The sequence below is a fragment of the Lipophrys pholis genome, assembly GCF_963383615.2.
Source record: "Lipophrys pholis genome assembly, chromosome: 16".
Classification (NCBI taxonomy): domain Eukaryota; kingdom Metazoa; phylum Chordata; class Actinopteri; order Blenniiformes; family Blenniidae; genus Lipophrys; species Lipophrys pholis.
Window position 1 is genome coordinate 11678006 of NC_137634.1, and position 24122 is coordinate 11702127.

The 24122-nt window shown below is 42.2% G+C and overlaps 2 protein-coding genes across 4 annotated transcripts in view; both read left to right on the forward strand.

The window, feature by feature from the left end:
* LOC308121409 (actin-binding LIM protein 3-like) overlaps positions 1-4006 on the forward strand; it is a gene marked incomplete at its 3' end in the record, with an annotated part of 46061 nt that extends 42055 nt beyond the window's left edge. The window contains exons 18-22 of one of the 2 annotated variants that reach the window (XM_080482629.1): positions 905-963; positions 1626-1695; positions 1873-1880; positions 2316-2396; positions 2506-2619. In XM_080482629.1, coding sequence (XP_080338755.1) covers positions 905-963; positions 1626-1695; positions 1873-1880; positions 2316-2396; positions 2506-2619 — 332 coding nt within the window. Of the gene's footprint in view, positions 1-904; positions 964-1625; positions 1696-1872; positions 1881-2315; positions 2397-2505 lie in introns of both variants that reach the window. The other variant, XR_013936098.1, reaches the window with a different exon arrangement.
* A 1303-nt stretch (positions 4007-5309) lies between these two features.
* LOC308121312 (actin filament-associated protein 1-like 1) overlaps positions 5310-24122 on the forward strand; it is a 120600-nt gene continuing 101787 nt past the window's right edge. The window contains exons 1-19 of one of the 2 annotated variants that reach the window (XR_013936090.1): positions 5310-5501; positions 12645-12767; positions 13820-13900; positions 13995-14080; positions 14172-14280; positions 15105-15194; positions 15336-15547; positions 15643-15822; positions 15939-16031; positions 16557-16659; positions 18647-18802; positions 19311-19525; positions 19682-19827; positions 19943-20024; positions 20734-20845; positions 21023-21190; positions 21331-21497; positions 22269-22394; positions 22542-23398. Coding sequence is in view for 1 of the 2 variants with exons in the window: in XM_080482492.1 (XP_080338618.1) it covers positions 5480-5501; positions 12645-12767; positions 13820-13900; positions 13995-14080; positions 14172-14280; positions 15105-15194; positions 15336-15547; positions 15643-15822; positions 15939-16031; positions 16557-16659; positions 18647-18802; positions 19311-19525; positions 19682-19827; positions 19943-20024; positions 20734-20845; positions 21023-21190; positions 21331-21497; positions 22269-22394; positions 22542-22568 (2298 nt within the window). In the remaining variant the exon portion in view is untranslated. Of the gene's footprint in view, positions 5502-12644; positions 12768-13819; positions 13901-13994; positions 14081-14171; positions 14281-15104; positions 15195-15335; positions 15548-15642; positions 15823-15938; positions 16032-16556; positions 16660-18646; positions 18803-19310; positions 19526-19681; positions 19828-19942; positions 20025-20733; positions 20846-21022; positions 21191-21330; positions 21498-22268; positions 22395-22541; positions 23489-24122 lie in introns of those variants that run through there. The other variant, XM_080482492.1, reaches the window with a different exon arrangement.

Consider the following 24122-nt stretch of genomic DNA (forward strand, 5'->3'; position numbering starts at 1 on the left):
TTTAAGAAATTGTAAGACAGAGGCGGATTTGATGCTTTCCTGTCCCTCCCTATTTCACAGAAACGTATCAATGAGATGCTGTCAGTGTGTATGGAATGTACATTTAATTATCATATACAATGTGACTCTGATTGGTTCCTGAACAGTTCCCATGATGAGTTCTAATAAATGTGCCAAAACTTAAATGATGGAATTTTTTTTTGGGGGGGGTGATCAGTCCTTAAACGTCCTTGGAGAGTAATTCAACGCCTCACTGTCACAATTTATATACAATTAAATTTAAAAAAGTGAGTTAATTCAAATCAAATACAGATTATTGATTAATAATATATAGCAAAAACATTACATATAGCACATACATCAGACTTATATAAATGTAGGTGTTTCCAGTACAATAAATGGCATATATGAGGACCATATATCAAGCAGCATTAGTGAGACTCGTACACCAACTGGGCTGCATCAAGGTCCGAAGCAGTTTGAGCTGTTATGGGATTACATTTTAAAATATAGATTATATACATAAGATATAGGCATTGCGAAATATAGAAAGTTTTTATTGAACAAATTTAATGAAGCTGTGCTCAATAAAATTGATATGAAGGCATCCTATCCTGTTTTTCCCACCAAAAAGACCAAACTCTTTCCTCTGTCGAGACACAAATTCTAATTTGAAATTAGATTTAAATGAAATTTATTGGCGATTTTATATCTTGTTTTAATGAATATAAATACGTTCATCATTTTGATGTTGTAAAGTGAACATATGAACAGAACGTAAGCACAACACCCCATGTTAATAAAGAAAGACTCTTTGCTTCTTCTCATAGTTTTAAATGTGTCGGCCAAAGTTTTGCTCTGCTTGTTTGTTTATGGTATTGTGTTGTCGTGTTTGCTCTTCCAGACTCCTACATTGCCAAATCTTCCTCACTGCCAGGTTACGGCAAAAATGGAATAAAGCGGGTAAGCAGTCACCGTTTCTTTCATGTTTGTGGGACAAACCTTCGAGTGTCTATAACGCCACTTATCACATTGTGCGACAGAGACACTACATCCTGCGTTATATAAGACCAATCTGCTTCAAAAGGTACAGTAAGGATTTACCCGGACAAGGTTTACAAGCTGCAAACTATTATATATACTAGATTTGTGTTTAATCGATCAATTATTAGTTGTACCAGTGCCATTAAATTTTACACTAAAGCCAGATTATTTACTTCTTGAATGAATGAGAATAAACCTCATGAGAACATATCAGCAAACGAAATGTATAGTTCTAATAAATCTCCCAGAAATGCATGTATAATATCCTCTGAAGTGATGAAAACTGAAGCGAGTAGCGCCAGAACCCCGGACCCCGGATGAGATGGATGCAGCCATTCACTAAACTGTAACATATGACCAAGTCCTTCATCTGCCAATGAGCCTGAAAACCATCTGTATCTGTTTTCCCAATATGACGGAGTAAAAAAAAGAAAGAAGCAGGACCCTGTCAATATATCAGTGGGATGAATTGTTGGACAACACACTTCACTGATTTAGGATTTCTGTTGACTTTCCTTAAGGAAGACGAAATGGATCTTTGTTGTCTATGTTTTTTCTGAAGTGGTCTTGTTGTTTTCCAGCAGCCCGGGAGTGCAGGTGCAGATTATTACCAGTATGACAGCAGTAATGCAGTTAATTGGCAGATCAGAGGTAAGCCTATTTACAAATCTGCTTACTCAACACTTCCTTCTTTTCCCTTGTTTGCTTTCCTCGCCTCTCTCTGTTATTCAGTGTGTCTAAATTAATGAAACAAGAGTATCAGTGAAAGCCTGCAAACATTTAATAATGCGGCATATTTTTTTTCTCTCTCTCTCTTTTGTGTTTCAGAATACAAGGTAAGACATGGCTGGCAAAACTAAAGAGCTTTGTTTCTTAGCCAGGAGTGAAGGTCTGGATCGATGACTAGCAGATGAGAATGAGGTGTTGCCTGTTTTTGGACTGAACGGTAGATCCACAAGGCAGACTCAGAAACACACTTTATAACACTGTGACTCACTTTTTTTTAACAGGAAAAGAGAATTAAACCGACACCTTTAAAAGTATGTTCATGGTAGACAACCACCCCCCTAAATGTTTTCTCACATTCTCTCATCAGATTCATGATTTTTATCAAATTATCTGATGCACTTCAGCTTCTTAGATTTCAGCTGGTGGTACTTTTTCTGCTCTGAAATTCACAATATTTACGTTAATCACCTGCTGCTGCTGCTGCTGCCAGTGTTATTGGTGTATTTCAGTGTGATTTACGAGGCTGGAATTGTCTCTGCTAGATTTACCCCTATGAAGCTTTAGTGGTGTCAGTCAGAGGGCAGCAGCGTCTCCCCGGCGACGTGGACCGAGCCAGACTGGAGGTAAGCTCATCAGATAGCTTACAATAAGAACAGAATAACTTTATTGCAATTCGGAATTCCACTGAAACATGTTTTTCACACTGCGCCTCCCTTCTCGCCTCCCTCACAGCGTCACCTCTCGCCTGAGGAGTTTTACAGAGTCTTCGGCATGGCCATGTCGGCCTTCGACCGGCTCGCTCAGTGGAAGAAGAACGAGCTGAAGAAGCAGGTCCGACTCTTCTGAGGAAAAGCCTCCTGAACGGTCGGTTCCAGACCGGGTCCACCACCACCACCAACACTATCAGCAGCGGGGTGCACTGAACTGCAAACTTCCACTTAGGTTTACTGACTCCAGGTTGGCGCTGCTGGTTTGTGGCGAAGTAGCTGAATAAAGCAGAAGTTATTCTTCCTTTACGGTGGCAGCACAGAACAGTTGGCCTGCCGCTGCTCTTAAGCAATACATGCAAACTCAGTCAGGTGGGGGGAAAGAAGAGGAGCGGAGAGCTGACCTGAGGCTCCAAGAGACACTACAGGTGACATGTGAGAGTTGGCTGCGTCTCTCTCTGTGAACAGCAGATGGCAGTACTATCATGATCAACCCTTGTAGTAATTGTACCAAAATCAGTGAACCCATAGTTAGAATAACTGAGAATTTTTGCCAAGAGCGCAGGAAACACCCGTTTTAATCCCACACTGTTTCTCAGCGACCTGACATGGCAGGCGACTAAACACTGTGTGACTCGCAGCATCAGAGATACACACAGTGATTTGAAATTGTGCAAACAGTGAAAGCCAAAGGTTTTCTTTTGCTCTTTTCAAGCTTTGTTTTTTAAAAAAAAAAATGTATTGTTTTAATGTAAGATTTTTTTTTTAAAGCCATATCAGTGTTAACTCTTCTTTTGTTATGACGAAAGGAACATGTGCAGTCCAGTGCGGTGTGTTTGGAAATATGATGCGAATGAAGAGTGCTGTGACTGCGCTCGGAGAAAAGTAAGTTCTTGTCTGTTCATACTTGGAGCGGCACTTAAGGAACATCACAGATTTTCACGTGTGTGGGTGTGTGTGGGTGTGTTTGTGTGTACAAAATTTCAGCATTTGACTAAAACAGGATTCCCATTGGAAGTTGGGTCATAATAATGAAGAAATGTGTGAAGGGATAAACAAATGTGAAAAGAAAAACAAAACAAAAACAAACAGCTGACGGGCGTCACAATGGGAACGTTCAGAGAGAATATAGCGGTGAATGAGATGTTACATTACAGGATTTGTAACTGAATGTAAAAGGTGTAATAATGTTTTTATTTTGGGACTGAAACCATGCAAAGTTCATGTTGTAATGGTGTGTGTGTGTGTGTGTGTGTGTGTGTGTGTGTGTGTGTGTGTGTGTGTGTGTGTGTGTGTGTGTGTGTGTGTGTGTGTGTGTGTGTGTGTGTGTGTGTGTGTGTGTGTGTGTGTGTGTGTGTGTGTGTGTGTGTGTGTGTGTGTGTGTGTGTGTGTGTTACCAGGTTGCACTAATAAATCACATTTAATGCATTTGAAACGACCAACTAACTTATTTTGGTTTCTTTAAGTTAACATCTATTTGTTGCAGTGTCACTGCAACTTTGTGAATAAACGACTCACTGCTCTATACTTGTTGCATCAGTGTTTTTTACATATCTACGTGTAAATTAGAGGCTCATCAGTTCCAGACCTGAACTTTTTGCTGCCTGTGTAATAAGAAGTAGTGGATAGTACTGTGAAATGTTGGATTTTCCTAACTGTTTTTTTTTTTAGCTAAAATACAAACATACTTTTCATCTCATAGTTGTTTTGACCAGGGAATCATCATTCCTTTCACGCAACTGGCTGCAGGTCTACACACGCCACACTTGATCTCCAATGGGGAATATGAGCACAACCTTACATTTATCATAAAAGCTGTTTGGGACTATATGCAACACTATTAGAGTTTGAGTAAAAGCTTCTTTCACACGTGCGTATCTTGAAAGCATGACACTGTTTCAGAATTGGCAATTAACATTGTGTTTAATGGTTCTTTTTTTTTTTAAATGTTCCTCTTTCTGAAATACTGTATTTGCAGGTTATTTTGTACCTGAAGGCCCCTATTCCAGCAAAAATAAATACATAAAATATTACAAATGGAAAGAATATATTTTAAAACTAGAATATAGCAGAAAAATAATATTTTTCCAAAATGTTAATTCAAACTGTGAAAATTCATTATGTCTTGGAGTGAGTACACATCGACTTAGATAGTGTTTTGTTCCTCATAATCTTATTTTACATGCCATGAAATACATGACTTCCGAATTGTCATATGGTGAGGTGTTTTCTTTTTTCATTCAAGGAAAAAAGTAGAAAAGTTGGCTGAATGACATTGTACTGCTCTTGTAAAACAAAAAAAGCCATTTTCCCATTAGCTCAATTAAAATTTTAATACTTCATACATTCAACATTTAATACTGGGTTATTTCAAGAACGTCTTTAAATGTGCCTTAGAAGTCATGACAATCAAAAATGAAGTTATTCTAAATCTGAGTAAAAATTATAGTTTTTCAGAAGGTTGTAGTATTATTGAGGGACACTTATCAATACGATGTGAGATACAGCAGTAAAAGAAGACAAAATGATAAAACAAGGGGCCAAGTTCAAATCCTTTCAACAGCATTAAGGTCATCCAGTGTGGAAAATTAACCAAATCCACAGTGTAAGTTGGAATAACAATTTAAAAAAACAAATCAATGGAAATGTACTTCATAGATTCCGCTTCTGGTTTTTATATACCACCAATAAACTACAGGTTTCCATGCATGACATCTTCCTCAGCAGGACCTTTGCGACCTTTTTCACGAGATTCTTTGGATCAGAACGAGACTCGCACTAGGACCTCGGCGGAGCGCCGGAGGATGACCAACCCGCCGGCTCTCACCGGGGACCGGAGCGGGCACTCTGACTCACTTGGCCGCTCGGAGGGAGAGTCACGGCCCCGCTGAGTCTGTGGAGAACAAACTCTCATGTTCACAACTTCTACACAGGACAAAGCGGGAGGATTAAAGCTGGAAACAACGAGTCTGGTGGAGAAGTGAAAGCGTCCAGACGGCATGGACTCTAAACGGCAGAGTGGTGAGTTACAGCCTCTTTCGTGACAAACGTCTGGAGTAACAGTAACCGAGTGAGAATTTAAAAGTGGGGATAAAAGACTTCAGCGTGAGTGTGAATAGAAAGAAAACAACAACACGTGGAGAAATCAAGCGAACAAATCCAAAACCCAATTAAAAGTGTCCAAACATCACCGTGACACCTCGAGCGTGTCGACAGCAACGTGACATTTGTTGCACTTGAAGCAAAAAACAAACAAACAAAATAACAAATACAATTTGTTGTGAAATAGTGGATTTTGTTTAGTCAATACTTCCGTTTGGAGTAAATAAAGCGCCTCGCGCGTTCCCCGCGTAACGTGATGTCGCCCCGGCTCTTGGGTGGATGGAGGTGTCCTCAGGTAGCGTGACGTCATCTGACGCAACCCGATGCCAACACAGAAGCGCCCTGTTGGAAGCTGCGCTGCTGGAGGGAGAGAAGCAGCCGCAGCCGCAGCAGCAGCGGCAGCGGCAGCAGCCGGACGGACAGTGGACAGTCTGTCTGAGAGCCTGCGGGACGCAGGAAGCTGCGTTATGGCGCACCAGGTGATGGAGAAGTGAGCCAAACCAGGATCACATGCGCTTATCTGAGGTTCATCAATGAGCAGCACAAAGAAAGAGGGAGAGAGATTTAATTCTTAAAAATGACTAATTTTGAAGCTACGGCACAGATGTTACTCCTATATGGGCATTTTTCGATTCACCAATTAAATTTGATTGTTTTGGCGCGTGGGAGGAAACAGGGGTACCTGGATAGAAGCCATGCATTCAGATGTAGAACATGCAAACTCTGCACAAACCCCCCCCCCCCCCCCTTTAGACAGAATCAAACTGTGTGAGCGTGCAGTCCCCGACTCGTCTAATCTATGTTGCATTAAATTACATACATCTCTGGGACAATCATTTCACTCAGGATTAATTCAAACGGTAGATTTTACTTTGAGAGACATTGTTTTTAACAAGTGAGGATGTTGGTGTAACCCTGTACACACAAAAACAACGCCACTCTAATCTTTCACACTTCCACCTCTTCTATCTTTAAACCACCACTGGACTTTCCTTAGGAAATACAGCAAATTCCTAATATTATTAGTTATAATTGTGATTTTTAGGAAGTGTGTTCTTCCAAATCACTACACCTTGAGTGTACCTTTTGCGGGATCATATTACTCACCACCGAGCTATCACTCTCATTTTGTGTTCATATATGTGAGTGTGTGGATATATGTGATAAATATGTATATGTGTATATATGCATTAGATAACATTCTTACTGTTATATTTACATATATAATACTACTTTTAACACAGAAAGATAATTATAATATGTAACTATTAAATATTGAAGAAGCGGTAGGATTTAATAAGTTTACTTTTTTCTACCCCTCTTTAGGCATGATAATGAGGTGTGTGTGTGTGTGTGGATAAGTATGTGTGGGTCTAATTAAACATAGATTAGATATTTTTTGTATAACTATTTTCATAAGATATAATTTATTTATTTATTATCATCAAATGGTGTATATATATTTTTTGGGAGGGAATGTGTGTGTGTATAGGAATGTTTGATATGTATGTGATTGCACAAAATGTATTAAATGTCACATGCCTGAAAAAAATAATATATAGTGTGTGAATACATTTGGTTAAACACTTTTTTATCGCCAACATTTTACACGGTTGTGGTGGAACACGCCCCATACATTTTTTTCTCTCTCTGTGTCTTATGAAACCTGAACCTGCCCACACTTTCATCCAATTTATAGTCACTAATTACCTACGACCGCACGCATGTCTTTGGATTGTGTGGGGAGCTCAAGCAGACACGGTAACAACTTGATGAATCCACACAGAAAGGCTGCGGCCTCCATTCAGACATGTACCTTCCTGCTCTGAGGTCCACCTTGTTAATCTGCCACCACACCCCTGAAAGTGGTGCCGCTTTCATGAGTTGTATTATTTACCGGGAGCTTTTTTGCAATCATGACATGTCAGAATATGTCCGATTGTAACCGGAGACAAACGCGTTGACACAAAGTAGGTCATACGTTAATTAAGTTGAGGTTTTGGCAGTTTTCCAGCCGCTCCAGTGAGAACTGTAGACAACAAAACGTTTTCATGTAATCAAGTGTTTTTAAAAAAAACAAAAAACTAACTTATTTTCAGAGGAAACTGATTTAGTTTCGAGTTGAATGAAACCCAGTTTGGGAAAGTTGTAATAATTAATTGCTTTTGTAGGCTCACACTGGTATACCAACTCTCTCTGTTGGATAATTAACTCGCCTTGACCTCAGCCTTGGTCCCTTTACATTTCCCTTCCCCGTTCCCGTTCTCTTCTCTTCTACTATTTATCCCAACCATCAGTCCACAAACCACCTCTTTCCATTATCGTGCACGGTCAGAAAGAGCCCAACTTTCTCACTATTTAATTTCAAGCAACAGTTCACACAACGAAATCACCACTTTCATCAACAAAAGCATTTCCGCAGTTAAAAGTGAGAATGGGCGAATCTACTGGATTTACAACTTACTGCAACAGTAATCCAGTAAAGAAGTGGGTTGGGTTTTTTTTGAACTTCACTGGGAGGTGGAGACGAAGCAGATGTTGGCGACACCAGTCCCCTAAACCCAACAGGAAGGGCCTCGGATCATGTCTTGACCTCGTCACCAATGCATCAGTCCCTGGGAAAAGCTGCAGTCACCTCTGGGTGACTGTGAGTGGGGCGGGGGATATCACCCTAATTCTTTTCAGACCCGTAGACCCTTGAAACCGCCAAGCATCGCTTTATGCACACTAAAAATGATTTTACACTCCGGCTAAGCAACTCCAGCTTCACTCCCCTCCTCATTAGGAGTTTGGGTAGCACGTGGCCGGTCGTACTCCCCAAAATGTTGAGCTGCAACGGGATTGTTTTGCATCGGCGGTTCCTTGTGAAGTTACATCAAGAGGGCATGTGGCCTCCACATGGTGGTTTCCTCTTACCTGTGGCTGCATACCTGAGAGAAACGCTGCCGCAATCTGGGTTTGACGTCAAACTCCCCGCTGCGCCACAACGTCTGGGCCGGTGTCGCACCGTTCTTGCGTTGTGTGTCTTCTCATCATTGACTATCAGTGGAAAGTGATAAGATACTACAAGAATGTGGAAAAGAGAATTCTTGGACTGTTTTCGCCCAGCTGTTTCTTTTTAAGCATCTTGCCAGCTTGGCTCTGTACTTTTTTTTTTTTTTTTTCTCGAGCGTTTGACTGAACTCTTACCCCGGGCGAACAGTGACACAGTCCACTGTTGTCATGAGCAAAATATGAATTAGTGGATGCTGGGTCTCTGAAGAAGACTTTTGTCTCAGTGGGAGCTGCTGAAGCCGCAGAGACTTGAACTCTGACCCCTGTCTGAAGAGAGAGGGTGTGTGGAGAAGCCACCGAAGCCGACGGGTGAGGGAAAGGGGTTAAAAAGGAGAGGATGTGAGAGGGTTGAGGCGCGGGGAGAAAGAAAGAACTGGATAGACCTCAGACTTTGTGAGAGCGGGGAAGGCAGGATGCCTGTTTTAGAGGAAATAAAACATCTTTGCAGACATTGGAAGATTGAAACTTATACTCTCTTCAGACATTTTCCTTACTGTTTTAAGTTTATGAAGCTAAAGAGAGTAATCTCTTTAAAACAGAAAATAATTATTTCTAATCCTTCCTGCTGTTTGGTAATAAAGACTTTTACAATTGTTTGGACTGGAAGGGCAAGTTGAGTGTGAGGTTTGTCTGAGCCTTGTGTTGATCGATGGGTTATGATGGATGGTGTTTGAATGCTTTGGATCAGGAGGTTAAAAGTATCTCTCCTCTTTCACTCCAACTCGCCACAAAAGGTTTTTTTATGTGTCGGGCGATGAACAGTGAGGAGCAGCGGTTGTTTTCTTCTGCGTTGCAACCAAACATGCTGAACCAGTTCAAATAGGAGTCGCATGGCCCGCGTCTCATGACTGATTCTCATCATGACGGCTGACCACAGAAACACAAAAATGTATGTCTGAGCACGCACGCACACACACACAACACATTCTTTCTAGTGTTTATCAGATAGGTCTCTATAGAGACAAGTTTACTGCGAGAGTGTGGGCTCCCCATGAGTTTAGTGACTCTTCTTATATGTGTTTGTGCATTTTTATCAAGTACTGATGTGATACGACATGGATGAATTGTTTTTACTCGACGTGTTTAAAACCGTGACAAATGTGAAGGTGAAAGCTGTTTTTGGGCGAGTCGTAATTATGTTTGAATCAATTTGCAGGACATATTATTAAGTCAATGCAATGTCCCCAAAAGGCATGAACACGTGTGTATGTAAGTGTGCCCGCATGTTAAATTTGTTAACACTTTGAAATGATGAGGTTTTGTCTGAAATCAGGAGATAAAAAAATCCAGTACCCATAATGTATATGTGTAAAGTCCTCTGAGGTATGACTATCTGTGTGTGTGTGTGTGCTTGTGTGTGTGTGTGTGTGTGTGCGTGTGTGTGTGTGTGTGTGCGTGTGTGGAATGAGGGGTTACAAAGATCCCTCTGTGGGTGAGACCGACCACAAGCCGCCAGAACAGCTGATCCTCAGCCTCTGAACCCTCCGGTCCCCGAAGAGAGCTCCAAAGTGGTGCGAGAGACAGAGACAGCAAATGCATTGATGGGCTCCACTGTAAAGTTAGACTTCAGGAATCAGAAAATAGACCAAAGGCCGTGTCTGAAATTCCCATCGACTCCACTATTGCCTTTATTTACACTGTGACTGCAAAGAGTCTTTGTTGTTTGTTTTTTAGTCTGAGTTGCCACCAGTAAAGTACAAGGGAGCTGTAATTTGAGTTCCCATCCACTGACAAGCAGATCTTAAAGCCAAAGAAATTCAAAAACAAGTATGTGAGCATGACATTGAAGGAGAGTTTGCAGTGATAGAAGTGGGATGTTGAGGAATTGGGGTGGGGTAGGGGGGGGTGGGGGTGTAGGAAGAGAGGCCGGAGACACAAAGGATGGAGGAGAGAGTGGAGATCGCTTCTGTCGACAGCAAAGACAGGAAACCGCAGCTGCAACACACACACACACACACACACACACACACACACACACACACACACACACACACACACAAGCTGCTTGAGATATATCCTTCCACTCTGAATGCCCACGGATCAAGACGATGCAGCTGTGTTGCACCACACCCCTCACATACTGTGTGTGTGTGTGTGTGTGTGTGTGTGTGTGTGTGTGTGTGTGTGTGTGTGTGTGTGTGTGTGTGTGTGTGTGTGTGTGTGTGTGTGTGTGTGTGTGTGTGTGTGTGTGTGTGTGTGTGTGTGTGTGTGTGTGTGTGTGTGTGTGTGTGTGTGTGTGTGTGTGTGTGTGTGTGTGTGTGTGTGTGTCCCTGTTTTGTTTTTTTGTTGGGGTTTCTACCTCTGACAATGCGATTGTTTGCTCTGGTCTTGCGGAGCATTGTGGTCATCTAATTTTGGCCTTTGCAGAGACAATAGAGTATTGTCCGGGTGGAGGGGGGGGTGCGGAAGAGACTTGTGGAGGAGAGAGAGGTCTTTTCTCTCGCTCGCTCTCAGTCTTGACTCTGAAAACGAGGCTGTTTTGATCTTGTTTTGAGTTTTTAAATTTTGAGTTATTTCTACATTTCAGCTGCTGCTGATGTTCATTCACAATTTTGCAAACTTACCACTTGAACTTCATCATCAAGGAAGTCACATTTCCTAACCATGGCACATTGGAGTAATTTTTCCTAATATGATAATAGGATAAAAACAAGCTGTTACAGTGCTTAGAGCCTGGAAAAAAGTAAATTTGTTCCTGGAGAAGATTTCTTCATAGCCGATGTTTGTTTTCCAGCATAGCCCCTGAAGTGTCCTTAAACTTTCTTTTTTTACCATTTGGGTGGAATTCCGTTGTACATTTGTTGATTTTGATGCCAAAAACAATTCCATGTTTCCCCAAAGTATTAAATTGGCAGAGATGAAAAAGCCACATAAACAAACACGCGGGTCATTATGAGACAATAAAACCTTTCAATGAAACCGAGTTGCAGAACTTGCTACTTTAGAACTCCACGGGATATTTACCACCTGCTTAATGCTGTGAGAAATACTTTAATAAGTAAATAATAGTTGAGAACTCCTAACATTTTGTTAGGCGTGGTCCCCATTGGAAGGGCTGTCTGCATCAAAACGGAACAAACCATAAAATAAACCAAATGAGTGCTGGATACAGTTTGGTAACCACATACCGTCCTATCTCTAGTGAAACTTTAGATTCTTTTCATTTCCTTTTGGGAAACAAGCTTCCTGCCCTCTTCTCCTCACCTCCTTTTCTCTCCAGCTCTCGCCCCCCTCTCCCCCCTGCCTCCCCTCTTTGTCGGCGCTGAGCAGACAGGATGTGTGAGAGTGTGTCAGGGCATTTGGAACAATGTCAAGGGCAACAAAGCTCACGCGCACGTACACACACACGCGCGCGCACAGACTGAGACTCACACAGGATGTCAGAGTTGAACATGAAAACAGTTAAATGTTTAAAAAGAAAGCAGAAAATGTCTGTGAGGAAAGTCAGACTGAATACAGTATGAGATGGTGTGTTGGCTTTAGACAGAAGACTTGAAGCACTAAACAGGCCGGCGACTCTGAGGTCAACAAAATGAATGGAGTCATATGAGCGTATGTTAAACATCTCTTTGGTGTCAGCTGTTGCTCGGGTGGTTGACACTCACGTTTGCACTGACTGTGCGTGCATGTGTTAGATCGTTGGACACGCATACACATTTATGCAGTGGTAGAAGTCTTTAGCAGTAAGATATGGTAGTTTGGCAATAAGAAGACAGACTCTGGGTTGGGACGTTTCTGTGTGTTTACGTATTCTGCTTCTATGGGTGCAGGGATTTCATTCACATACCCTTCCCACATTCCAAAGGCATGTACGCGAGGTTAATGGTTGACTCTGAATTACCCGTCGGAGTGAATGTGTGTAAGTTTCTGTCTGTGTGATAGACTGATGACCCATCCAGAGTGTAACAAGCATTATGTATATGATCAGCTGGGGTAGATTCATCAGAAGTCTGAGCCTTTTCAGCATTATACCAAATAACACAATCTATTTTTCGGTGTGTTTTCCAGTTGTGATGGAGCGACTGGTGACGGAGCTGAGCTCTCTGCTCAAGCTGTTGGACCATGAGACCGTCAGTCCTGCCACTGCTGAAAAAATGGCCTCCATACGTAACATCCTGGAGTCACTGTCAGGTAAAGCAGAAAGTCCCAGATAAAGACATGCAGTGCACATAAGTCAATCATATTAGTCCCCTGAGGTGCAAACACAATAATCGCTGATCATGATGCATAATTGCTCTCCTGCTGACGGTGTTTTTACAGCTGACATAACAAAGTCAAACAGTTTCTTTACTGTTTCTCTGAATGTTAATCCGGCTTTACATGAACCTACACTGTAAGATTTCCACCTCAAAGGGCTATCATATCCACAAAGAGGAGGAAAATGAGTTTAAAAATCCAAATGTATTCAAGGAAGTGTACATCAGAGCAAAAGAAAAAATGCAACTATGCAACTATGAGCTCTGTGGAGAGGAAAGTACCTGAGCATGCCGGCAGTTTTTCAGCTTTAATCTGCTTCATGTTGATTCAGTTTGACACCTGCAGAGATTCAGCCAAAGACAATATCACCGGGGATTCCTTTCTTTCTTATCTATTTGCAACAGGGACGCTTCATCATCAGACAGCCAGACTGTGGCTGAGATGGTGCAAAATATGAGGGAAACAACAAACTGCAGCCTGTGTGACATCAAATCCTACCGCGGTCTTTACAGTGGATCTTTGTTTATCTGAAAGAATACAGGAAGTCGTTGAGGATGAAAGGATTAATGTAAGAGGATCATGAAAAGTAAAGTGTAAAGAGGATAATGAGGCAAGGTCAGAGAAAGGTGAGCGTTAGAATCGAGCAAGACTGATTTGTCCGCACTCACTGTTCCCAAATTATTCATCGTCAAATTCCATGCAAGAAATATATTTTTAAACATATTTGATCTAAAAAATTACTTAGAAGGTTTCTAATGTCTCATGTTTATGATTTAACCCCAATGTGCACGTCATCGCTGTTGTGTATTAACACGTGTTATATTGAAGTGCAGATAATTCAGACGAGTTACTTAATGGTACCTCACCTACTGTATCTGTCTGTCGTGTCTCTGTACTCCACCGTTAATCCGAGTTTAGTGCGGGTCAGAATCTTAACCCTGACTCTGATCCTACTTGTGACCACTAACTTGTTTGTTTATTCACAGTCAACGGATCAGACGTCTACATGAACAGCTGTCTCTATGGCAACGGCACCAGTTTTGTAGAGTCCCTGTTTGAGGATTTTGGTTAGTGGGCCTTACAAACATCCTAAAACCAGTTCAGCCCGTGCAGTTGACTGCGATTGTGTATTATATTGTTAATACTCTGTTTATCAAACAGACTGTGATTTGCACATGCTCAGTGCATCTCCGTTGGACCAGAAAGAGCACATAGATGAAGAGGAGAAGACTCAGCGCAATAAGTCTGTGAGTCCGAGGCGGCATCATCTCCCTGCAAGTATATTTTAATCTCGTGAAACAACAGTGCTCATCTTTTTCTCCACCCTTGTTTCTCCAGACACCGACTGACACCCCCCCGCCTCTGCCTACCACCCCGCTTCCTGATGACTACTACGAAGAGGCCGTTCCTCTCGATCCTGGATCTACGACGCAGTACTTCACCACCAGTCAGTAATACATGCACTCAGTAATGGTTAATGGTGAATGGATTTCACATATATAGTGATTTACACTGTTAATCACATCACCCGTTCACACTCCAATGGGGTTCAGAGTCTTGCTCAAGGATGCTTTGACATGTGTTACAGCCAGTTAAATTGCTATTCAGAAAATAATGAATAAAAACAGCACAAGCATGCAGATTATAATACAATATGATATCATTTATTGGTTTACTGATACTAGTTTGGAGTTAGTTTTAAGACAATTAACCACAAGGCAAATCAAGTCCTCCAGGAGCACTGCAAGCTGTACCGAGGGAATAAACAACACAAACAATTAGCAGCTCTCCTCAAAATATATACAGCCTTTAAGCTTAAAGATTATCCTTGGTTAGTTAACGAAGGGCCAGGTTTCAAAAATCCACTTCTATGGCCTACGTTGAAAGCCAGCTGATTTAGTTGAATGTGATGCTTATTTGACTTGATAAGATATTTTTTTTTAATTCCCAAAAGCCACATTTGTCATGTCGCACTGTGTCAAACTGCAGTGGCCTACAGGTGAGGGAAAGCAGCTTGTGACCTGAAGTTGATTCCCACTGTGGACGAGTCACCAATGTGTGTCCCTGAGCAGGTCTGAGGTTGTGTCTGGAAGACCCAAACATTCGGGCAAATCATATCAAAATGCTTTGAACCTTCTATATAAGTGAACTACAATCACTAATCATTTTGTAAAAGCTACAGGACAAACTAGAGAAAAGATCTGCATGTGGCTCCTGGGCATCAGGTTTCACAAATATTCAACCTTGCTGTTTCTTGGCTAACTTCCGTAGCTTCTCGGAACTCTGAGGAGGATGCCTACTACGAGGACGCTGACGATAACTACCCAACCACCAGACTCAATGGACCTCCCAAAAACTCCTGTGAGTCAGTGTTGAATTCCTCCCATTGCTTTTGACTTGATTGCATGACTGCAAACGGAAACTTGTTTTGCTTGTGAATCAGACATTTTTCCACAAAATGTTTTGTGAATTCTTCATTCGGTGTCTTTTGTTTTGACTCAGATAATGACTCAGACGCTCTGAGCAGCTCGTACGAATCATACGAAGAGGAGGATGACGAGGCCAAGGGGCGCGATCCCCCTCAGAGGTGGACGGCAGAGGAGAGCGCCGACGGACCGGTCAGAGACTGCCGCATCTGCGCCTTCCTGCTCAGAAAGAAACGCTTCGGCCAGTGGGCTAAACAACTCGTAGTGGTCCGTGACAATAAACTGCAGGTCAGTAGATGCAGCATTTTATTGGTGATTTGAAGTGAGTCACTTTATACCGTCCTTCTCATTGTGTTTCTCACTCCCTCCGTCTTCGTTTATAGTGTTATAAGAGCATCAAAGAGAGTTCTCCCCACACAGAGCTGCCGCTGAATCTCTGCAACGTCATCTACGTCCCGAAGGAAGGCCGCAAAAAGAGGCACGAGCTGCGCTTCTCGCTGCCTGGAGGCGAAGCTCTCGTCCTGGCAGTTCAGAGTAAAGAACAGGCCCAGCGCTGGCTCAAGGTACTTTCACTCACCGTGTCAGAATTCTGGTGGCGAGGCAGGAAAACGTGGGGAAACCATATGGCAACAAGGGTGTGTCTGAAATGAAAGGTGTCTTTCTTCTTTTCTGGGTCAAGGTGGTCCACGATGTTGGCAGCCAGTGCAGCAACAGTGAATTGCTGGAGGGATCCACTTCTCCCATTATACAGAGGAAGCTGGAGCTCGACAAGGTGTGTAACGGTCTCCGCACGTCTTTGAACGTCCGCCCGCGGACGTCGTTAAAACTACACATGCAGTTCTTGACTCTTCCCTCTGAACTGCCACTGCAGTTTTGCTCGAGTTACGCCTGAGTTCACGTTTACTGAAACGGACTTGTTGAATTTATATCTTTCTCAATCTATACACTACTTTTTTTTTCGCATTTCATTGGTGCTGACATCACCTCTTTCAGCCCACGCATGACACAAGTATTCCTTTTGCTGCTAGTTTACAAGCAGCGACTGAGGTGACATTATCGTGGTTGCTGAGCTGGCTCATTTTCAAAGAACTCCGTGTCCCGGGCGCATTGAATGCATGATGACATGGCAGCTACACCCTCTTGTGGCTTCATAGTTTTACCAACACAGGCCAAAAAGTATTCCCTGAGATTTTGGGATATTTTCGCCAAGTGAGCTTATTTGAAAAAGCTGGATAGACCTTTTGCGTTGATTTGTGTCTCTTCACTTCGCTCCAATCCTGGACGTTATGTTTTCCAGGTGCTGCAGTCCGACAGACAGGCGTCAGACTCAGACAGCGGGCCGACGGCAGAGAGTCAGCCCACTGCGCACGGAGCAGGGCGAGACGCCACAGACACACTCAGTAGGTGTAACCTTAAAAGCAGATATTGATTAAGTTGTAATAATTGACTTTTCCTCATTGCGGTTGCTTTGTTGGAGCGTGCTGAGAGACACAGCTCGCAACGCTCACATGTTCCATTCAAAGAGAAGCACCACAAGTGCAGGTTGCTTCCATGGACACTCTGAGCTGTTACGTCAGATTTGGCCATAATAGCAACAGCATGGGGCACTGCTGTATGATAAAGCCTTTTAAAATGTGGTCCTGCTCACAGTATGATGGGAGAAAAATCATGTAGATATTTTCTGTCTTGCGCTTCAGAGAAAAATTGACTTTTGGGGGAAGTTTAGAACTTTTCAAACTGAAATGTGAAGTCTTGCAGGGAGACAAAGCTGCAGCTCTGATCACCTACCTCTCCCCTGTTGTTAGTTGTTAGAGGGTTGAATTAACTTCATTATTGCCACCGTGGATCTGAAAAACTGTAGTGACACACATTCAGTATTCTGTCATCTGTTCACATGGTAAGGGCAATTCGGGCTGGGTAACTCAGGCCAGATCATGAAGTCACTTCACTTTACCGAATAACAGTTAAATTATCAGAGGCATACCAGAAACATCGAAGTAATCTTTTTGAATAAATGAGCTTTTATAATACTCATAAATCCTTGTCTTTGAGGTTCCGGATCATCACTTGGCCCTCTGGTAGCGAGGATGAAGTTTTGCAGATGTCGCAGTGATCAAAGTTACCCGTCTCTGCACTAAATCATCAAAAAAAAAAAGTAAAAAAGAAAAACTTCAATAATAAAAAACAGTAAAGTAGATTAAAACTACTTAACCAAACAAGAGCTACCATGCAGAAGCTGTTTAAAAAAAACAATTAAGAAATGGAATTCAATTAGGAGGATAATTTAAAACGGAATAAAGTTAATAGAGAGAATCCGACAAACGAGGAAAAAAAGAAAAATGCTAATCCTGATAAAATGTTTATGCTGCTTTTTAAAACTAGTAACAGTTAATGTCTGGAGAATATTAATTAATCATGTGTGTTTAATAAAAACAGTATAAAAACAATAATTGTCAGGCAGCGTCATAGTCTTAAATCCACACACACTTATAGGACTCTAATCCATAACACCAAACATAGTTATGTGAAAACAATTCCATGAAATCCAACAAAAAATAGAAGAACTGTGTGGAAATGTGGAAACTGAGTCTTATCCTTCAAATTGTGCTCAGAGGGAAGTGAAACCTTGTTGTAAAGATCTCACTTTCCAAAAACATCCTGATTTTAAGGGAAGACTCCATAATGCTTATAGAGCAACACACACACACACACACACACACACACACACACACACACACACACACACACACACACACACACACACACACACACACACACACACACACACACACACACACACACACACACACACACACACACACACACACACACACACACACACACACACACACACACACACACACACACACTCTATTTGTGTTTTTCTATCTACAAAATCAGGAAAGAAAAGCTCAGGGATCCATGATGAGAGGTGAAAAAATAGGTCAAACACAGTCATGTCATCCGCATGTTGTAACTACCTGTTTACTCACCGAGCGGCTCTAAACCTAAAGAGACATGAGAGAGAGGGAAAGACAGGAAGTGAGGCACAAGCAGATATGACATCCGTCCTATCGTCTTCCTGCGATTGTTTCCCACTGACATCACAGGAAGAGGGATGGGAACAGGACCTGCAGGACCTGGTACATTCAGACTGAACCAGTTTTGACTGAAAATGTGAAGAAACATCTCTAAAATTAAGTGGAGGGTAATTACATGAAGGTTCTTGTTTTATTTTACATAAATGACTCTGAAATTCTAAAATCTGTTTTATTTATACATTTATATATAAATGTAGGTTATTGGTTGTGCCGCTTTCCTGATAAAGTATCAATATCTCTTTTTTTTGGGTTTTGAGGATTCACTGTGGTGTGTGTTTTCTTGCAGACCGAGGGAAGCGCGGCGCTTTCTCAGAGCTGACGGGGTCCATGAGTCGAGCGGCAGGGAAGAAAATCAATCGAATCATTACCTTTTCCAAACGGAAACCCCCTTTACCAGGAGAGCTGCCCTCGTCATCGGGCCACCATGACAACCCCCGCTGTGGTGAGGACGCCATTGTTTTTTTTGGTCTTTGTCTTTAAACACCCCCAGACCGTGTGCAGGCGATGCAAAAGTTTCAGCCATAGCAGACAGCTCGCAACTTAATCGCTATCAGAGTAGCATGAACTTCTAAGCCAAACTGTGAAATGTTGTAAACCTAAATGCTGAAGTCAGTGGATAAACACCTGAGAATCCACAGGTTTGTCACTGTGTTTGAAGAGAAGTAATGTGGGAGACAGGATTTCATATATTTTGGCAGATTAGGAAAGAAGCGAGAGGAAGTGCTTGCATGAGAAACATGCGAACTCCACACACCGGAGATCAGAGAATAGAATTGAATTGTGGTTTTCTCACCATGAGTGCTACCTCACACTATGTTGATATAAATATGATCACGCAGACTTACAATCCACATCTGTATTGAAGCCGACGATTAGTATGAAGTATCGGGGTTGTTTCTGGCTCTGTATTAAGACACCCAACATGCCTGCCTTCCACACCCTCTCCACAGGATACCTCAGCGTGCGTCTGAGCGGCTCGTGGAAGGAGCGCTGGTGTGTGGTTCGAGGCGGAAGCCTGTATTTGCGGAAGGACCCCGGGGACCAGCGTCCTCCAGTCATTGTGGTGCCGCTCAAAGGGGCGGAGGTGATGCCGGGAGGCCTCGGACCTAAACATCCTTTCTCCTTCCGCATCCTGCAGGGAAGCAACGAACTCGCAGCCTTAGAGGTGCAGCACGGCATTCATTCATTCAGTCACTCATTTTTTGTCACGACTCTATGCACAGTGAGGTCACACCACTTTTTTTCCCAAATCGAGCTAAAATGTGTGTGTGTTTGTTTGTTTGTTTGTGTGTGTGTGTGTGTGTGTGTGTGTGTGGATCAGGCCAGCTGCTCTGAGGATCTTGGCCGCTGGCTGGGTGTTTTGTTTGCAGAGACCGGCAGCGCCACTCTCCCAGAAGAGCTGCACTACGACTACATCGATGTGGACACACTCACTGACATACGGCACGCCGCCAGACACTCCTTCATGTGAGTCATTTCCCATGGTGCCCTTATGCACATGTACTCATCTCTTTTTCCAACTTTCAGGCCTAAAATATACATAACCCTCCTTTGTGTGTATCTGCCTCTGGGTTCCTCTCAGATGGGCCACTACCTCTGCTGCGTCCTCCAGTAGTGCCTCAATAGACTCCAGGATGTATGATGAAGTCTATGAAAGTATTGAGGTGAGGGAATTTCAAGTCTGTGAATGTATAGTTTTCTTTTTCTCCTCCCTTCTCTTCTCCCCTGTAACATTCAATGGATTCAAATTAGATTTTAAAAAGGCCCAAATGTTCACCTATTGGCTCTCATAGTTTTCTCTATGTAACATCATAGGCTTTTTTCCTTTGGGTTTGGTTAATAAAACACATACGTGGAATACTTGCATATAGGCGTGTTTGTGGCTCATGACTAAAATTAAACACCCAACAGTGGCGCTTTCGACTGAATTTATAGATTTCAAACATCCATCTTCTAAACCACTTTGTCAGCTTCAGGGTTGCAGGAAGCTGAAGCTGATCCCAGCTGACTAAGGTCAAAGGCAGGATACATCCTGGACAGGTCACCAGTCCATCACTGGGCAAACACAGAGACAGACAAGCACAAACACACACATACATACATCCGCACTTATGGGCAGTTAATCTTACATGCATGCTTTTGGAGTGTGGGAGGAAACAAGGAGAACATGCAAACACACACAGTGCGGATTTCAAACCCACAACTTTCTCACTATTAGTCCTATTTCCAATATCACAATACAGCATGTAAAAGTTAAATCTGACGTAAGACTGTTTTTTTTCTGATCTAGCTTGTATGTGAGAGGTGACTAATAATCTTCCAATTGCACAAAAGTAGAAAAGTGTAATTAATTGAAATGCTTCTTGGCTGCAGGACGGTGAACTCGAGAGCAGACCGGCGGGACAGGTGAGGCGACACGCCTCCTTCTCCAGCAGGGACTCTGAAAAAACCGAGCAACAGGCTGCTGTCAAGAGACACGCCTCCAGTAAGTTTCCTTTCATTCTGAATTTCATCCCACTTGGCTACACAATAATTACATGGGAGGATTTTTACCCACAGCTGACTGACTCCTCCGTGATTGCGATTTGAGGTGGACAGAATAACTGATGAAGTCGAACCACAGTTGTTTCAACTGGTTGTTTTGTGGCGCGTCTCCTTTTAGATGTGAATCAGTACGGACGCTATGGGAAGACGCGCGCAGAGGAGGACGCCAGGAGGTACCTGAGGCAGAAAGAGGAGCTGGAGAAGCAAAAGGAGGAACTCAGGAATGAGCTGATATCCCTCCGCAGGGAGAAGAAGGAGGTGAAGGATGGGGTGAAGAGTAGTGCAGGTCAGAGTCATATCACACACATACACACACACACACACACACACACACACACACACACACACACACACACACACACACACACACCGCTGGATTGAATTATGTTGTGTGACTCTTCTAATTGTGTGTGTGTGTGTGCGCAGGTCATGGGGTGGAAAGGCGGTTAGCCGAGCTGGAGTCGCTCTGTAAACAGAAGGAGGAGGAGAGAGTGGAGCTGGAGCTCAAACTGACAGAAGTGAAGGAAAACCTGAAGAAGTCGCTGGCTAGAGGAGCACTGGGTCCTCCCACTGACACCAAGATCAGTGTCAAGGTGGGCTTCCACCACAAAGACAGAAGTCTGCCATGCAGCTCACACTGACGCTCCTCCCTATACGACGAAATATCAGTTGTATTCTGTTTTGATCACTTCAGGACAATCACTGAGAATCTGAACAAATCTATAAATATTTAGGGTAATTAGTCTAAATCACAAGGGAATTTTATTGCTTTTTCCCCAAAAAATCTTGTGTATCTTAATCAACTATTCAGTATTTCGTTTGTTTTTTTAACCTGAAAAAAGGTCTTATAGAAAAGGTCCCCAGGGTTTACTGCAATCTTACATGTTACCTGTTTGTGTCTATTATTAAGTTTAACAGGAAACTTTTGACCGAAAACAGCAAGAGGTTGTGACAATAGTAATTTTGGAAGTTTCTATGATCTTGAGCTAGACTGCAAAGTTCAGTTTTACTCTTAGTATTGTATTGTAATATACTAGATAGAAAGTGACCTTAGATATTTTTGTTACAGAAAATAAATAAATTGTCTTTTACACCACTATAGGTCATATAATGAAGTGACACTACATTGATAGAGGCGGTGACCCACTAATAAAACTGATCTCATATATGCACATATAATATGTCACATGACCTCCAGGAGTCAGATCTGGTTTGTCAGGCAGCTTCACTGCAGCTGCTTCAGGAAGTCTTCGCTGCTGTCCAGGAAATTATCCAGCGAAGCAAATATTTCTTCAAAACAAGCAAAAATCTGACTGCTCTGCTCCGTGTTTGCATCTTTTCTTTGTGTGTTTGCGACGATATAGGCACAAGGCAGCAAGGTTGAAAAGGTGTACAACGAGACGGTGCCTGTAAACGCGGCAGCCGAGCTCCGTAAACGTCCTCCGCCGCTTTACGCCTCCTCCAAGGGGAACGTCATGCAGAAGGCAAAGGTAAAGTGTGTTTGCGTGCATTTTGAGACGCTTGAAAAAAAGAAAAGTGTGTGGTTCTCACCTGCTGCCGGGTGTGTGTTTGCACACACGTATAGAGGAATGTTATTTATTTATTTCTCTCACTTTGTGCTATCTCTGGGTTCACAGGAGTGGGAGTCAAAGAAGGGGACCTAGACTGAACATGAAAAGAATGACAGATGGATTCATGAAGAGGGAAAATAAAATAAAAAAAAACCCGAGCTGGGACTGAAGGATGTGTAAAAGAAGAATGTAAGAAGAGCAGAGTAAAAGGCACTGAGGAAAAGAAGAAGAGGAGGAGGAGGAGGAGGACACTGACACATTCTCCCCTCTTCAAAAATTTTTTTTTTTTTTGCAAGCGCAGGATGCTGCCAAAACCACTGTAAATATGACAGCGTGGACTCGCATCGGCACAGTGTTATTGTGCCTCACTATGAACGTGTAACGTGTTCTTAGTGAGTTTGCGTGGTTGTTTACATTCGCACCGGGCTGCAGGAAGTGAAAATGTGATTGTCTCATCCAAGTCCACAGCAAAGGGAGAGCGTGGTTCAGCTTCTGCACGGTGAGCTCAGAGTTACAGAAAAGACATCCTACCTACACCCACTGGGTTTATCGCTTTTTTTTTACGCAATACTTGGAAATGAAAAATGAGAAAGTAAAGAAATGAAATCCTTATTATAATGCTAAATTATCACAAGTGAGTGAGGAACCTGTTTTGTATCATGTGTATTTAAACGTTAAGGAACGCATATTAAGTATGAACACTGTACCTAAAACCAACGAGTAAATGTTTATTGTTGCAATGTGAAACAATTGGTTTTAACCATCATATGGGTATTTTTATTTTTTTTTCATATCTGACTTTTGCACTTTATCTTGTTGTATTTTTATTATTACGGAAATGTCCCGTAAACTAACTTTAATACCCTTCTTAGAAGAATCATCTGTCGAGAATTGACTGTGTTTTAACAAACACACACACACACATTTAAGTAAATGATTGTTAAGAACTCTGTGTACTGGATTGTTTGATAAAGTGTTTGTACTTTTCAATCCCACTACATTATTGCATCTTCTGTTCTGGCTCAAGCTTCTTCACACAAGATGAATCAGTGCTCTGAAGATCAAGCGCCATCTAGTGTTCAAATTCAAATATGGCACTTGTTTGAAAATCCCGAACAATGAGTAACATCAAACAAATATTCGTTTCTTCTACTTTCATTTATTAGCTGTTATTAGGATTTCTGAATTTATTTCTGGAGCGGTTCTTTTGCAATAGCTCCTCCACCTCGCTCATCAGCAGCATATGTCATGTGTGGAAAGGATGCATATACAGAAAACCACCTTCTTTTGTTCAAGCACTCCGATATGATACAAATCATCCATCTGGTTGGACTAAACATTAAAATGAAATGTGAAACATTCAAGCAGGACTACAGCAAAGCTGACAACAGATCAAAGTGTTAGTGGTGGATTTCTTTGAGATACCTGCCCAGTCAAAACACAAATAAAACATCAATTGCTTGTCTTTATTACTCAGGATAAACCCTCAAACTTAAAAAAGCACTAAATATATAAATATGACTTAATTTGGGTGCGATATTTCTTAAATATGAGTTTTGTTCAAGAGAGAGAGAGAGAGAGAGAGAAAAGAAAAAGCAGTAAAAAGGCAAAAAAAACTGATCCCATTAAAAAAACTATTAAATCAGA